The 15,708-nt window shown below is 51.3% G+C and overlaps 1 protein-coding gene across 2 annotated transcripts in view; it reads left to right on the forward strand.

Moving 5' to 3' along the window:
- The window catches only part of MARCHF10 (membrane associated ring-CH-type finger 10), a 64,457-nt gene extending 49,360 nt beyond the window's left edge, over positions 1-15,097 (forward strand). The window contains exons 8-11 of one of the 2 annotated variants that reach the window (XM_081162415.1): positions 1,097-1,206; positions 6,158-6,271; positions 11,291-11,333; positions 14,642-15,097. In XM_081162415.1, coding sequence (XP_081018541.1) covers positions 1,097-1,206; positions 6,158-6,271; positions 11,291-11,333; positions 14,642-14,700 — 326 coding nt within the window. In that variant the 3' untranslated portion in view covers positions 14,701-15,097. The remainder of the gene's footprint in view (positions 1-1,096; positions 1,207-6,157; positions 6,272-11,290; positions 11,334-14,641) is intronic. The other variant, XM_081162414.1, reaches the window with a different exon arrangement.
- The last annotated feature ends 611 nt before the right edge of the window (positions 15,098-15,708 follow it).

Genomic DNA, 15,708 nt, shown 5'->3' on the forward strand with positions numbered 1-15,708 from the left:
AGATGATGAAAGTCCTGCTAAATGCTTGTAAATGCCGTCGAGGGTAGGATTAGATTGGAAGACACATGGGACATTCAGCAGCCCACAGCAGTACAGACTGATGCTCAAAAAGAAAAAAGAAATCAAGTAAACAAAAATGCAGATAAGGGATTACTGTCCATCCTTGTCTTGAAATTCTCTACTATTTACTATTTGTCTAGATCCCCCGTGGGGGAAAAACAGGGCTCTGAAACTGCGCAAAGCCTATCTTTACCAAGCAAGCGCAGGTAGCTAATTTGTCCCCTCTGTTCTCTGATGCGCAAAATAAACACTGGCACACAATTAGCCAAAGTGCAGCAGCCACACTGGGGGAAAGACATCTGGCAGAATGGCCGCCTAGACAGAGCGGCCACTGGGCTGCATCTTCCGTTTTTGCACTGAGAGAAGAATAATGCTGATCTAGAAGACCCGTTTCAAAAAACCAGCAACAAAGGAGGCCTTCTCATGTTGCTTTTCCCAAATGTGTCTAAGCTCAGGTTCGAGTGCTGGCCCCAGACACTGCCCCGCTAGTTCCCACACATGGCCCCCGGCTCCCTCACTTTTCTCAGGTGGGAAGTCGCCTGCGTGGGAGTAAAGGCAGGTTTTAAGCCACAGCTTGAGGATAGCTTCTGCCATCCATTTGATCCTCACTAATTTATTTTCTTGGACCTGTGTTAGGTCTGCAAGAAAAAAGAAACACAGCAAAAACATAGGCCCAATATTTGCTCTTTTTGCAAATACCTGTGTTACAGACTGTCAGCTTCCATGGAGCAAATCTAATTTTATGAACCAGTATGTTTATATTGAAACTGAAAGCAAGACATGTTATTCAAAAATCATGGGGCTTTCGCTTATACGAAGCCTGCATAGTAATGAAACTGATTACAAAAGAAATGTTTCCGATCTCAGATTCAAGGTCATTTTCTAAGGAGGATGGCTGACTTTAAAAAGAAGGTCACTGAAACTCCCAATTCATCACACACACAAGTTGGCTTTCAAAATGTCAGCACCAAAAGACCCAAAGTGTCAACACAGAGAGACCCAGGGTCATAGGTAACAAAGAATTCTTTAATTTAAGGAGCAAATCTAGGAGCTGTGAAGACCTGCGAGATGTGTAAGCAAGGCCTGCTGGTCGACCTGGATGATTTTAACGTGACCGAGTTCTACAGGAAGCACCAGCAGTCCCGGGTAAGAGACACGCACACCCACTGCCTCCGCAGCCAGCGGTGCAAGGCCGGGGGAACCTCTTTTCCCGATACAAGGAAGGCAGGAGGCCTGTGCATGGCATGGAGTGGGGAGTGTTCATTTAGCCCACTTCTTTGAGAAGGTCTGTTACTAAACTGGGCCATTGGAGGGTTGGAAAGCCTTGGTCACTCTGGGTTGAGGTCCCGCTGCTGTCAGGGACAAAGGTAGGAAGCTGCAGTGGCTGACAAGACACACAGAAATAGAAAAAGTCTGGCAAGCTCTGAACCCAAAATTGCTGAAGTAATTTAAGTTTAACAGCGACAGGAGGGGAAAAAACCAATCAGGGTCTTCAAGGAAATGGTCCTCAATTTATATATCAGGTAACTCTGGGGTGCTCGGGAACTGCTTAACTCGAGGGTAATAAACATGTAGTAAGCACTTACTGTGTGCTTTTTAACACCTAGTGAGTGAACTCTTCTGGGGCATTTGAATTGCAAGTCAAATACTGTGAAGGAGTTTGTTGACCTTAGGAGGGAAGGTGATTTATGCCCAGGATAATAGTTAATTGCCCAGTTCTCAGACAAACAGTCTCCATTTAGAATGCACTACACAATATGGAAGCCACAAGCCACTGTATTTCTGTTGGGTGGTGCTGATTTAGAAGGTGCCTGACACATAATAAGCAGTCAATAAATATTTATCAAATGAAAATAGCCCACATTACCATTATAATTTAAGACTGACCTCCCTCACAATGTGATTAAGAAAAAAACGATTAATAATCACAACTGTAAAGCACGTAATTTTAAAACCATAAAATCATTGTTAACAACTAAAATGTCACCCTTCAGAGGAGGAGTCCCTTTGGCGGTCAGACCACTGGCCTGTATCCAGACCTTCTTCGCAAGTAGCACAGCTGAGTATAAATGGTGCATGTGAGTCTGGGTAATTCTGTAGTTACTTTTTTAAAAATCCTAAGGCTGCTAGACAAACGAGTGAAATATTGATAAGAATGAGAATTTGAACAGTGCAACTAATGTGTGTGATACAGTGGACATAAGGCCACACCAGCATTGCAGAGGAAATGGGCATCAGGAAATGGAAGGGAGGGAGGAAGAGAGGGGGAAAAAAGGAAAGAATTTCCTGAGAAATAAATTCAATATTTTGAGCCCATACAATTTGAGGGTTTTGAATCATCCAGTTATAACCCCCAGCCACTGAGATCTGAGACGAGAAACAGAAGCGACTCACATTCTTGGACCCTGAGGATGTTGGAGTCTAAATATTGAAAGGGACCAGGCCCTCTGAGTGCCTGAGGTCAGGGTGCCAGCTGGGGTGCACACAGCGTCCATGTGGTCATCTCAAAGAACAGATTATTTCAGGAAGCAGAGCCTGTGAGACTTCCCGAGAAGGACGTGTCTAGACGAGGCCAGGTTACCCGGATCCCCCCAGAACGGTCTGCAGGCATCACAAACACCGTGCAGCCGAGGGAATGCCGCATCCAGCAAGCACCCCATCGGGCCCAAGCATTTCCACCCCGTTCTCCCGCTGCCAGGCTGCTGCCCCGCACCACACACTGTTGGTTTACCAGGGGTGTTGGTAGGACTGACTCCCTAACAGCAAATTTTTCCAGTGGTACTAAAGTGTTTGCACCCATGAAGCCAGAAGCAGCCCATCCCACCAAAAAACGCACCAGCTTTGACTAAGAATCAAAACCCAGGATCAAACAAGGCACATGGGATCCTTGCCCGAATCCTATCTTCATTCTCGGCTCTTGCAGGACCCTTTTGTTTTTCGAAATGGCGTGTCCACTAGGCTTAGCTCATTTTGCCATAACGCCTCGGGGAAATAGGCAGGACAGTGGGGACTCCTCCCCTTTTATGAACGGGGAGGCGCTTTGGTCATGTGCTGTTAAAATTCTTCGCTCAACATCGCAGCCCTTGATGGCCCCAGGCTGCCCGCCCCGGGAGCATGCCCGCTGTGTGACAGGGACGGGCTGCTGCCATCTGGGCCCCGCGGCGCAGGAGGGTCTCAGCGGGGCTCTGGCTGTCGCTGCTCTGAAGCACAGGCCTGGCTTCGCTCCATCTCAACCATGGGCAGATGTCGTTGAACACACGCAGTCACCTAATCACCCTCACACTTAGGAGCATCTCTTGAACATGTTTGAAGACTTGATGGAACGCACAGCCAGGCTGTCCGCTTCTTGGAGGGGATGAAATGGAGAATTTCCATTGGTAGCAAATCCCTTGGTCTAAATGAATATTAACAAAATGAAGGGGGGAGGGGCTGGAGAGAAGGGAAACATCTGGCAGGAGGGCTGAGGGCTCCAGAGCTCTTATCCACTGCTTCACAGGTTTCTCCCTTTCAAGTCTCCCCACCTCCTCCCACCCACCCCCCACACTGCATGGGCGGGGGGGGGGGGGTCAGGAGTAGTCCAATAAATAACACTCCAAAACCTAGTTTGTTTTGCCCCTTCGAACAAACACCACAGAACTCTCTCTGTGATAACCAACCCCTCCCACTTGCGGCTGGGTGTATAAAGGATGTCCCAGAGACGATGAACAGCCTGCCGAAGTGGCCGGCCCAGCCCCTTTGTAGAGCATCACAAGCTCTGCAAAGAGCCACATAAAGGAGCCTGGCCAGTGAGATTTATGGTGCCACATGACAGGTTCCCTCCCACAGACCAGGGAAGAGACACAGTCTGTTGGAAGTGACTTTTCAAATTATCTGCAGAAAACATTAGTGGATATTTTCCCATCTGCATGCCTCCAGGCCTTATTGAGTCATAAAAAGTAAATGATTTCCCTGAATGCTTTGACAAACCTGATAGTTCCAAGCCATTTTCTAGCTGATTGACTTGCCATTATGCATCGGAGCGTCTCTGAGCGTAAGAGGCTTACTGGTGATGACAGTGCAGGAGAGAGAGTGGCAGCTCGCAGGAGGCCACCGCCCCTGGAAAAGCAAACAGGACAAGGCTTGGTTTGTGTTAAAGAGCTAAGGGGTAGGTTGGGAAGGCTTCCCAGAGGAGGTGGCTTGCAGACAGACCATAAAGGAGGCACCCACTCATGGGGAAGTGGGAGGAGGCAATTAAAGCAGAAAAAAGTGAAAACAAGCAGCTTCCTCTCTGCCTGCTCCAGGCCAAGGTCAAAGGAGTACAGAAGAACGTGACTAAAGTCTAAAAATAGGAGGCTGACTGCTAAGGACAGTTGAGAGCTTTTGAAGATGAGTCTGTAGGGCAGTGGAGAGGCCTTGAGCTGTGACCTTGCAGCCAGCAGTCACAGAGATCTGGAGTTGGCCCCGATTCAGAAGGAAGAAAGCATCGATCCTTGCTCAACTTGGGCACCTTTTCTGGCAGCTGTTTCATCCTGGAAGAGGTGTGCTCTGTGCCCGTTTCCTGAGCTGCCCTTGATGAAACGGGAACGTGGAGATGGGCCCGTGAAGCCCTCTAGCTACTGCAGGAGGAAGGAAGAAGCACTGAGGTGGTCACTGTGTCAAGACCAAGCTTCAGTTGTCCTGGGAAAGCGGGGACAGTTCAGACCTTTCCCAAGGGCCTAGGAAAGGGCCATGCCCTCTGATGGAGATCTTAGTCTCCTCGCCAACCCCCCTCCCCGGGGCTTCCTGAGCACCGTCTGGCTCATTCCCAAGGCCCCCGCCCATGGGGATTTGGCATGAGGACAGATGGGGGATTAAAGTGGCGGAGGGGAGGAGTCGTTGCTAATGCCACTAATTTATTGAAGGTCAATGAAGCATCCACAGGGCGAGGCTTTGGAACACAGGCCGCCAAAGGAGCTGAGGACAGAAGAGCCATGGTCAGCCAGGCGGCCGGGTCCGCCCTCTGTATCTCCCTATGTTCTAAGCACCAGTGAGAAAAATAAAACACAACCCACCCACCAAGAAAAGGCAGAAACATTAACATATGTTAGATGCAGTGTACAAAATATAGAAAAATGCTTAGGAGTCAAGAAGTAAAGGAATGATTGGGACAATTGTTAGGAAGGCTTTTGCAAGGAGGTGACATTTTGACAGCAATAAAAGAAGTTGTGGGCACCGCCTGGCAGAAAGGTGGAGAGGAGCATTCAAAACAGAGGCACAAAAACAAGCCAACAGATCAAACGAGGAAGAGTGTGAGCAAAGGGCCTGAGGTTCAAAGTGCCATCTGAGACCCTGCCCGGCACATGCTGTCCAGGGGTTAAATGGTAATAGATCAGCCTGGATGGGGGAGGCTTGAGGGCTTAGGTGAGACTATCAAGTCCAATCGTAAAGGGAGAAATGTAAAGAACCAAGGCCTTGGGCCCTTTTCTGGGCAAATAAGGGATCTAAGAAAATAAAGCACACCCCCCCCCCACCATGGCACCTGTGTCCCAGAATCTGCCCCAGAAAAGTTTGCCTTCCTAAGACATACATCTCCTGTGCTCAGAGACCGTAGTTACATACATAGAGCATGACATCCATACTCCTTACTTCTGCCTAATACGGTCCCACCTCACCATCTCCCCAGCCCATGCCAAAATTTTTTAAAAATCTTAAACAAATGCCCTCCCCATATACTCCAGCCATACCAGTGAGTAGGGAATTTTGGCCAAAGCACACTCTGCTCTCTTCATCCCTGTCTTTGCTGGCATTCAGTGCCTCTGAGAGGCACTTAATACCCCTCATGACCACCTACCAAAGCCCCCCCCCCAATCCTTTAAGGGTCATCAAAGAAGTCTTGCCCATGTCATACTCGGCCTGCAGCCTGGAACTTTTCCAGGGCATCCTCCAGTAGGTAGTAAAGAATTCCCAGGTGGCTGCCCGGCCTCTACCCCGGATCCCCTCCTGCTCTGTTCTCTGGTTCCCAAGGGCAGGCCTGGCCTTGTGGCTTGAGCCCTCTTCCTACTTCTTGTCACCTCTTGACCTTGTTACCCTCCATGAATATTTTATAGATGAACTTAAGAGCTTTCTTTTCCAAATTTAGGTGCAAAATGAGCTGATGAATTCAGGCTTGTACCTGGTGCTGCTGCTTCACCTCTATGAGCAGAGGTTTGCAGAACTCATGAGACTCAACTACAGCCGGGTCTCAAGAAACAGGGTAAGTCTGGCTCCAGCCTGGGCCATCCAGCAGCAGGCCCCCCAAACTTTGCTGTGTTGTTCATTAGATGTGCAATCTGTTAAGGTCCTCGCGGTCACTTGGTAGGACAAGGCACTGTCGTCACTAGAACTAAGACAGTGGCTACTAAGTGTATGCACAGCGGCCCTCTGGCTAAAAAGTAAGTGATAATCACATAATTGCTTACTATTCAATGGTCATTAATGACCACATAGGGAAGGGAGTCTCTAGGGATATTTGCCCCAAAATAGAGGCCAGCAAGGCTGCTGGGGCTGGGCGTGCATGGTGTGTGGGCACGCCTACTGCCAAGCACAAGGGCCCACGAAAAGCAGGGACCTTGCCCCACAGGGAGCTGCTTATTTAGCTTTGGTTCCCAGGGTACATTATTCCAGCACCTGTGTGTATGCCAAGAAATAAAAGTGCTGACAGTGTCACCGTTTGTCATTAGAGAAGTGACAATGTATTCACCAGGAATGATCATCTATGGCTGCCTTTCCTTTAACAAGAGAACCAGGGCCCTCTAGGAGGCTTCATGATTGGAGGGAAGAGCCTGGCTCTGCTACCAACTGGAACCTTGCCTGAGCCAAGTCAACCAAAATGTGGGAGGTGGACAGGTTGACAGGCTTGGAACTTGACTTCTGCTCATGTCAGAAGGTCATGACTGGAAAGCAAGCCAGTGTGGCAGTGAACAAGCCACCAAGGGTGTCACAAGCAGTCTTAGTGACACTCTGCCACCCTAGCCCACGAACCTCTCTCTCTTCACTTTCTTCTCCCTCCCCCCTCCCCTTCCTCCACCTCAAGTAGACAGGAGGCACTGTGCATGTCACTGCGTGGAGGCTGAATTCAGTGATTCCAAGTGTCGCTTACATTGCCACAGACCTTACATGACTGGAGGCTGTTGGGATCCATTTGGAGTCATCCCAAACTAAAAGGCTGGGTTCAAACCATTAGTCATAAGAATTCTAGATCTGTCCCTACTTTTTTCGGCCTAAATTCTCCCTGTAGACCCTAAGTTCTCAATTAAGAAAACAGGCTGGGTCACTGCCAAGCCATCTCCTCTGGAATCTCACCCTCTTTTTGACCTGGGCCTGTCCTTCCTTTACCTCTTCCGTAGTTTTAATGGTGACATAAATTCCTCAGAGAAATACACTTAAAAAAAGAAAAAATAATAGTACAGGAAGCAGGAAATGATCCTTTGTTAACATTTCTGTAACCTCATTTTCATGATTCCACATCTTTTTAATGAACTTTTTATTGCACATTGAACTTCAAAGCACCCAGTGTTGATACAGGTTACAGATGGCTGCAGCATCAGCAAGCTGAAGCAGGCGGTGTTAGCCTCCAAGACAGCGAGGCAAACAACAAACAGTGCAGCCCCATGGATGAAAACCAAGGCTCCAGAGCACTGACTCTGAGGAAGCTTCCAGTAAAACTATCCTAGAGAAGGCGTAAGGGGCACCAGGAGCCAGCTGGGAGCCAGGCAGAAGGAAGCAGAAAGGACGGGGCAACAGTCTTCTCACCACAGCTTGCATTTAATTTGAGAAACCCTGAAATAGACCTCTCCCACTAAACCAAGAGCAATCACTGGTACAAATAGCCAGTTAAGAGGTACACAAATGGAAGTAGTAAGGCAAAGGGCTCTTGTCCAATTCACACTTCTGGACTTGAGTCTCAGTATTTTCTTGTAGAAAAGACTCAGAATCTGTGGGTAACATTTAGCAAGAGAGGAGAGGCACTACTTAAGGAGAGAATGCTCTTTCCATGCCCCATAAACTACCAGAACTGGAGAACCCATTCACGCTTTCTCGGTTATATCTCATGAAGGTGCCCAGTGATGAATGCCTGTCAATGGTGATGATCATTCATTCACTCATTCACTCATGCTCTGGCCTGTATCAGGTGCTGAGAAGGGGTCGGGTGAGAGTGGCTACCAGACATGGTGCCGCGATGTCCCTTTCTTTGAGGAGCTTATGGTCAAGTTGGAATTTATAAACCAGAAACTATCATATTTATAAAACCAGAAAAATAATAGGAAAGTCGCACTTGGTCAAGAGAACCAGTGGATCCACCCAGTGAATTCCAAGGGGCTGTGAAATTGACATCAGGTTTTCCCTGGCTGGAACTCCTGGGGTTTCCAATGATCTCAGAAACAATCAATTTGTCTCCCCCAGTGAGGTTGTGAGCTATTTGAAGGCAAAGCCCAGCCTTCTATCCTTCTCATGATGCTGGCACACAGTAAATCATGTTTTACAACTGACCATGTCCCAGACACTATGGATGCCAGGAGCATTGATTGATTCCCCAAGTGCTAAATGACTGTCAAATAAAGATGTGGTCTTGTGGGGGAGAGGTGGGATGTTTCACTGGCAACTGGGGCATGGAACCCTTATCTCTTTTGAACCCCCCCACCCAGTCCTCCAGGGCCTAGAAAATGCCTGGCAGAGTGTAGGTGCTCAATAACCTTTTAATGCTCAAACAATAAATTAATGAAGCAGAACCTGCTTCTTCCAGGAGGCAAGCCTTGAGTTATGTTTTGGAAAAAGTGATAGTACAAATTTGTGGAGAGAAAGATATTCTAGGTAAAGGAACACCCAAGTTCAAGGTATATTTATTTATTTAAAGATTTTCTGTGTACCTACTATGTGCCAGGTTCTAAACTAGATTCCAGGAATACAAAGGTGATGAAGACATTCCTTGCCTATAAGGGACTCAAAGTCTAAAGAGAGAATAGACATGTAACAAGAGTATAAAAAATGTGCCTTGTGTTATAACAAGATTGAGCCAGATGTGGGGGAACATAGAGCAAAGTTAAATGACATGAGGAACCACCATTCTCACCTCCTCCTTCCACTCCTTCTCCAGGACAGACTCTCCAGGCAGGGTCTTCAGGGACTCAAACCAAAGTTTCCAAGGCCTTGCTTTTAATCCAGTAGGTTCTACTCTTTGCCATCAGTCTTCCCCCTGCTTTGAGGGCCTGGTGGCCAAGCTGCTTCCATTATTGCTCTCATCCACTGATCAGCTGAGGAGCTGATGGTTACACTGAATCTTGGAGAATTTAGCAGATAGACAAGGGTAGATGGGGAGGGAAAGGGCATTCTATGCAGAAAGAAATGCAAAGGCTCAGAGACCTAAGAAGACTTGCATGTTTGTGAAAGTCAAGGAGTTGAGTGTGGCCGAGACTGGCAGGAAGTGAGCCTGGCTGGGAGCAGGATGTAAAGGGTTTGTGTATGGCTCTAGAAGGCCACTCAAGGGTTTCTAGCGGGGTTGGGCAGGCCAAGAGGTTTGCGTTTTTGAGATATAGCTGGAGCAGCCATGAGAAGGGCAGGCTGGAGGATAGCTGGCTGTTGCAATGGTACAAGGCAAAGGTCCAGTGTGGGAAGCACTGGAGATGGGAAGGGCGGACTTGGTGGGCACAGAGGGAGGTACATATGGGCTGAAGGAAGCACTGAATGGTGTTCTCCGCAAGTGCTCAGCACAAGAACACAGGACCCACCAGCCTCCCTTCACCCCACTTTGTTCACCCTTTAATCTGATGGGGACACAGAGCAGGCCTGTGAGGTGAAGCTGAAAGGACTTGCCTTCCCTGTCCTCTCTTCCTTTCAGCACCCACATAGGGCGCTCCATTATTCAGGCCTGCTCCCCCAGAGTCCCCTATCCTGGGTGTCCTCATAGCCATATGTCTTATCTCTACCATGCTCACCATCTCCCCCAATGCAATGTACCGGTACCCTGCCTGCCCATGGCAGCTCCTCTATACCCCTTAGGGGCCTCATTCACTAAACTACATTTAAAAATGGAGAGAATCCCAGTCAGTGTGCTGAAAGGCAAAGGGCAGAGGGACCCCAAGCCCTCCCATCACTACAGTGCTCTCCTGGAGTAAGGCAGCCTTTGTCTCCTGCCCCAGGTGTGCTGTATATTAACACTGCACCTGCAGGAAAACTTTTACTTCTAAGAAACCATGGGGGAGGGGAATGCAGGGGCTGGCCTGGGAGACAGGTAGGGTCTTTCAAATCCCACTGATCCATTTATGTGTGAGGCTGGGTGGACTTTCTCTAAGCCCTCCTCCATTCATACCATTTCCACAAAACCAAAACTCTCGCCTCAAAGGACCAGATCTACCCAAAATATGGGAGGCCCACGCTCGGCCCACACTCGCCAAGGTGGTGTTTCCTGGTGGAGTGTGAGCGCTGGTTTAGATAAATGCAATCACCTGGTACAGTCTCAAGGCAGGAGGCGGGTTAACACAGTCCTGATACATAATTTACCAGGTAACCAGGACCGCCACTTTATGAGAAATCCATCCCTCTCCTGCCTTCTCCCTGGCCTGTGGGTGAGAGGTGCCCCAGGGGTCAAAGCTGCCTCCACACAGGGCAGCCAGTTGCCCCAGTAACAGTGTCTGGAACCCCTTGTTTTGTCCCCCAGCCTGTCACAAAACCCCTCTTCTCCTGGGGGAAGAGCACTAGCCTCTGTACCGATCCCACATCTTCATAGCCTGGCACAATGGGCTCCCACGGAGTACACAGTGTTTCTTATTGTGGCATAAAATGCCATAAAGTCAGAACAAAGAGGGAGCCCAGAGCCTTGATGGGCCTGCTGCTTCCTGCCGGGCAGAGAATACAAGCGATTGTTTAAAAGCCAGTGGTGAGGCAAGTGGCCAATTAGCAGGGCCTTCACCCCCACGGCCTGAAAATGTGATTCGGACCATCAGAATGGGTTTGCTATTCAGATCAATTGCAGAGAGGAAGCAAGTCTGCTCACGCTACCAAAATTAGAAGCCCTGAGCGAGCCAAGGTGGCCTGGGTCACGCGGCTGCCGGGCTGTTTAAGGCGAGGCTGAGCCCCGCAGGTGCACATCAGCGTGCCCGCGGCCCTCCGCCCACTGCCCCTGCCCTTTAAGGTGGTGGTAAAGCTTTCCTAGGACATCCCTGAGACTCGGGATTACACAGCTGTTCACAGTTGCTTTGGAAAAACAATTCATTTTTCATTGTCTTCTTTCTCATAGTTGTCAAGAAATTTCCCACAACCCAGACCGGAAGAAAATGAAAGTAGGTTTGGGGGTCAGTCCTGCCATTTTGAGGGTGTTTGCTAATTTACCCTTTTTTCTGTCACTGTGTTGAATCTAACACGGTGGAAGGAAGTAATGACCACCACCCAAGAGGCAAAAATAGCCCCACCAAGCTTGGGAAACTCTAGCTGCAGTAATCAGGAAGGCGAGTCCAAGTACTGGATGCAGAGCAGATAAGACTTTTAATTCATCCGGAAAGCAAGGGAAAGGCCAACAAAAGGGAAGGCGGTCTTGTCCGGCGTAGGATGACTTGCTGCAGGTTTTTCCCTTTTCCTTTGCTGGAATTCTCCAGCCTGCAGTACTTGGGGAGCCTCTCCGGTTATCTTCCACACCCTGGAAGGGGGCTGTTTGGCCATTACCGGAAGGAACCACATTCAGTCACAAGCTGGTGGCTTTTATTGGGTTTCCTCACCATTGGGTCCAATCAAATGGGTCTGTGGGACTCAAAGATTGAACATGGAAAACAGGCCTCCTGGAAAAGATCCCTCTTAGGAGGCACACCTGCCTTCAAAGGGGCTCATTCTCTCAGAGAAAACCCAGCGGAAGAAAATGTGGTTAATTAAAGCAGGAGGGCCTGCAGTCAGACTCGGGAAGACCCTCTCCAGCAGCAGGGAGAATCAACATTACAGTGATCTGAGCGGGGATGTGACAAGGCCGTCCCCGGAGGCTATTCTGGGTTGAAATTTTACAACTGCCTGCCCTCAAAGGTTTAGGGCAGTAAATCCCACACCGGCTTTGCCATCAGAATCACTGGGGACTTACCAAAAGTAGACTCCTGGGCCCCTCCCAGAGACTCGGGTCAGGCCAAGGGGTGACCTCTGGCGATCAGCGCGCAGCTGGTCGCGGGGATGCTTTGGGGGAACCCCGTCGACCTGCCTGGAGACGCTACAGGAGCTCACAGCCGCAGCGGGTGAGGCCCAGACGATGACTCTGGAGGACCCAGTTTACTATGCAGGGCACGCTCCTCCGAGAACCCGGGGGAGGGGGGGCATTTTCAGGGACGTGGGAGGGGGCCTCCCCTGTTCACAAAGGGAGCCCACAGAGTCCCAGCCTTAGGCGCGACCGCGCTGCCCAGCGGAGCTCGGCGAGGGCGCAGCGCTGCTTCGCGTCCTCTGGGGCCACTCTGGCCGCCACCCCCGCATCCAGCACTGTCCCCAGGGCTGACCCAGAGCGGCTGCTCCCGCTCCGGCAGCCGGGGAGGGAGCGGTGCGGCCGAGAAAAGACCTTTGTGTCGCGGGCGCACACACCCCCTCTCGCGGAAAACGCCTCGGCGCCTCGCCTCGCTGGTCCTAATCTCCGCATTTGGCGAGACCCCTGCTCCGGAAAGGGCGCGCCAGCGAGCCGCCTTTGGGCGCCCGGGAGGACGCGGGGGCCCGAGGCTCCGGGCAGGGTCTCGGCGCCGCGCCCGGCTGCGCCCCTCCCCAGGCCCCGCCCCGGAGGCGCCCGTGGCTCTTCCCGGTTCGGGGAAACCTGCCGCAGCCGGGCGCGCCCGGGCGGGTTCGGCTGGGCAGGGGCGCCCCCTAGTGCCCAGCGCGGGCCGCTGCCGCCCTGCTGCCCCTGGGGCCTTGAGGAGCAACTTTTTCCCCAGGGGCCTGGGCAGAAGGGCATCCCTGGGGTGATGCTTAAAAAAAGAGTCTCCACGAAGGGGACCCTGGGAGCCCTCCCTGCTGTCCTCCCGTGTTGCTCGGAATGATGTCACTTGCCATCCTACTGAAGGAAACGGGTTAGCTCTAGGACCACCCTCTCCGGGCACCAATACGGGCGCAGCCAGTTGTCCCCTGGAAATGTAAATCTCGGTCCCCTCTGCCTGCCCCAGCCCTGCACACACCCCAGAGGCTGCGGGCGCAGCTGAGGTGGAGTAAAGCGCTGCGGAGGGACGGTCTTGGCACGCTGGTCAGGATGGTGCCCTTGCCTGGCTTCCAGCCAGAGCCATGATCAAGAAAAGAGCCAGGCCAGCCAGAGGCAGAGCCACATGCCTTCCACCCTCCCGCGGGCCACACTCTTCTTGGGTCCCCAGCAGCCTGGCATGACTCACCTGGTTGGCAGCACTTTAAGATAGGTTGCCAGAGCTGAGTCACAGCTGTGACCTGCCGTCCTAGCTTAGTTCAGGTAGACAGGGAGGAAAAAAGGCAAAACATCAGGGCCCACTAGGTGGCACAAAGAAATGCCAGCCTCCTTGTGGCTCTGTGGTGACCATGCCAGCCTTCTCACCAGGCACCCCCACCCCTGCACCTGGTAACCAAAGCAACACACAAATGCCACAGGTGGCACAGAGGTAAGGGCAGCTGGGGAGAGTCCCTGGGTGGGTGTGCCCAGGTCTCACAACCTGTCACACCTTTCTGTGACCCAGCCCCCCTGACAGATGCCTTCCAGCTGGCACAAATCACTGTCATCACAGCCAAGTCCAAGGGCAGGGGGGTAAGAATGCCTCCTGCAGCTATCAATACAGGTGTGAACAGGAGCAGGCACAAGGGCCTTCAGGACAAAGGCTGGGCTAGAGCACCTCCCCATTTGCACAAGTCAAGGCAACTGGCCTTGGGGTAAAGAACAGGATGGGTGAGGAAACAGGGGAAGCTTGTGGGGCTGGGGCTTCTTTGTGGTGGAGGTAGAAGCTGAGAGGGTCCAGGTAGGCATGGGGGGATGTCGACTGCTCCTGCCCCCTGCCCCCTGCCCTTCTTCAACAGACAGAAACAGTTTCCACATAGTCAGGGAGCACTCACTCAAGCCAATGGGGAAAGAAAGATATTGAGAACAAGAGTTCCCTCCAAGAATAAAGAGCCTCTACCCCGATTCCATCTCCTCACTCAGAACCCACTGCCGTCCCACTCCCTCTCTGCCCTCCCTCTCATCACATGACCCTATGCTTCTAGCCATTTGATCCCTGGAAGACTTCTGAAAACCTAGGCCAGTTCTCACTTTCCTGACAAGTTAAGGAAGTGAGTTTATGTGGGGACATTACCCTGAGAGGCTCCTCCAGCTATTCATCCTGAAAACATTTGTAGCACCAGGCCCCGTGGGGATGTGGAGATGAGTAAAATGCTTTCCTTGAGGGGCTTACAGTCCAGCTGCCCTGCCCTGGCCTGGCTGGAAGCCCAGTGGGAAGTCTAGGAATTTCCCAGCCCAGACTGCGGTCTCTGTTCCCCACACTGTTCCAGGCACTGCAGCATGTGTGTGGCCGGCTGTGGGGGCTAGGGTAGGGGCAGGAGGGGAGGCAGTGCCATGCCCGTCCATGACAGATCCCGCAGTCTGCTGTGGCTGTACAGCCTGAGAGATCTTCTTGCTTTCCAGATTCTGAGTTGGGAGATGGAAATGAAAACACTTATGAAAGCAACAGCCGGGTCATCTAGCAAGGAGCTGGCCATGGAGCTCGGCAGAGACCTCTCCCCCAGCCACCCTTTCTATGTCCTCAGGTGCCTCCCTCCCTCCTCCTCTTTACTGAAACCGAGACCAGTGTGTCCTCAGTTACCATTTGCACCTTATGCCACTCTCTTCTTGGGGCCTGGCTTGAGCGTCTACGGACAGCAACAGCCACCAGCCCAGTCCCAGACAGCGTAGGCCAAGCAGCCTGGCCTTGCTGAGCACCCACAGGCTGCCCTGCTGCTGCCCCTCAACCCAGAATCCCCAAGGGACCCAGCAGCCCCGACAGGTCCAGTGGCCTGGGGTCCCTCTGCTGAGGGCACCTGTTCAGGCCTCCACCCTGAGTGGAATCGAGCCGTGTATTCAGTAAACTGACTTAATTCACCCAGCTTTGTTTTGAGCTTATTTCGGTCGCATTGGGCAAAGGCTTGGGGCCTCCAACTGGGAGGAGGGGGAAGCCCAGCTCACAGTCCCCTCCCCACCTCCACTTCTCCTTGCTCTGCACCATCACTGTCAGAGGGATGACACACCTGTGGCCTGGTAAGGACCTGATTGGTATGTGGACTCCACGCTTCTCTCCTAATTACATTTTAGGGCTAAAGACCAGATCAAACGGGGTGAAAAAAGACCAAAGAAGGCTCATGAGAAGTGTGTGTGTGTGTGTGTGATCAAAAAATAAAAGATGGAGCACAAACTGACACATGCAAAATTATGCCAAGTGAAATAAGCCAGACATGAAAGACTACCTATTGTATGATCTATTTATATGCAGTTTCTAGAAAAGGCAAAACTGTAGAGACAGAAAGATCCGTGGTCACGGGGGTTGGGACCAGGAACAGAGAGACTAACTGCAGACAGCTGGAGAGGACACTGGCGGCTGACGGTGCCCTAAAGCAGGTTCGTGCCGGTGTTTACACAACTGGACGAATTTACTAAAGTTCATTAAACTCTACTTAATATGAGCGAACCCTATGGCCCTGGCCAGTGTGGCTCAGTTG

The sequence above is a fragment of the Miniopterus schreibersii genome (assembly GCF_964146895.1).
Source record: "Miniopterus schreibersii genome assembly, chromosome: 16".
Lineage (NCBI taxonomy): Eukaryota > Metazoa > Chordata > Mammalia > Chiroptera > Miniopteridae > Miniopterus > Miniopterus schreibersii.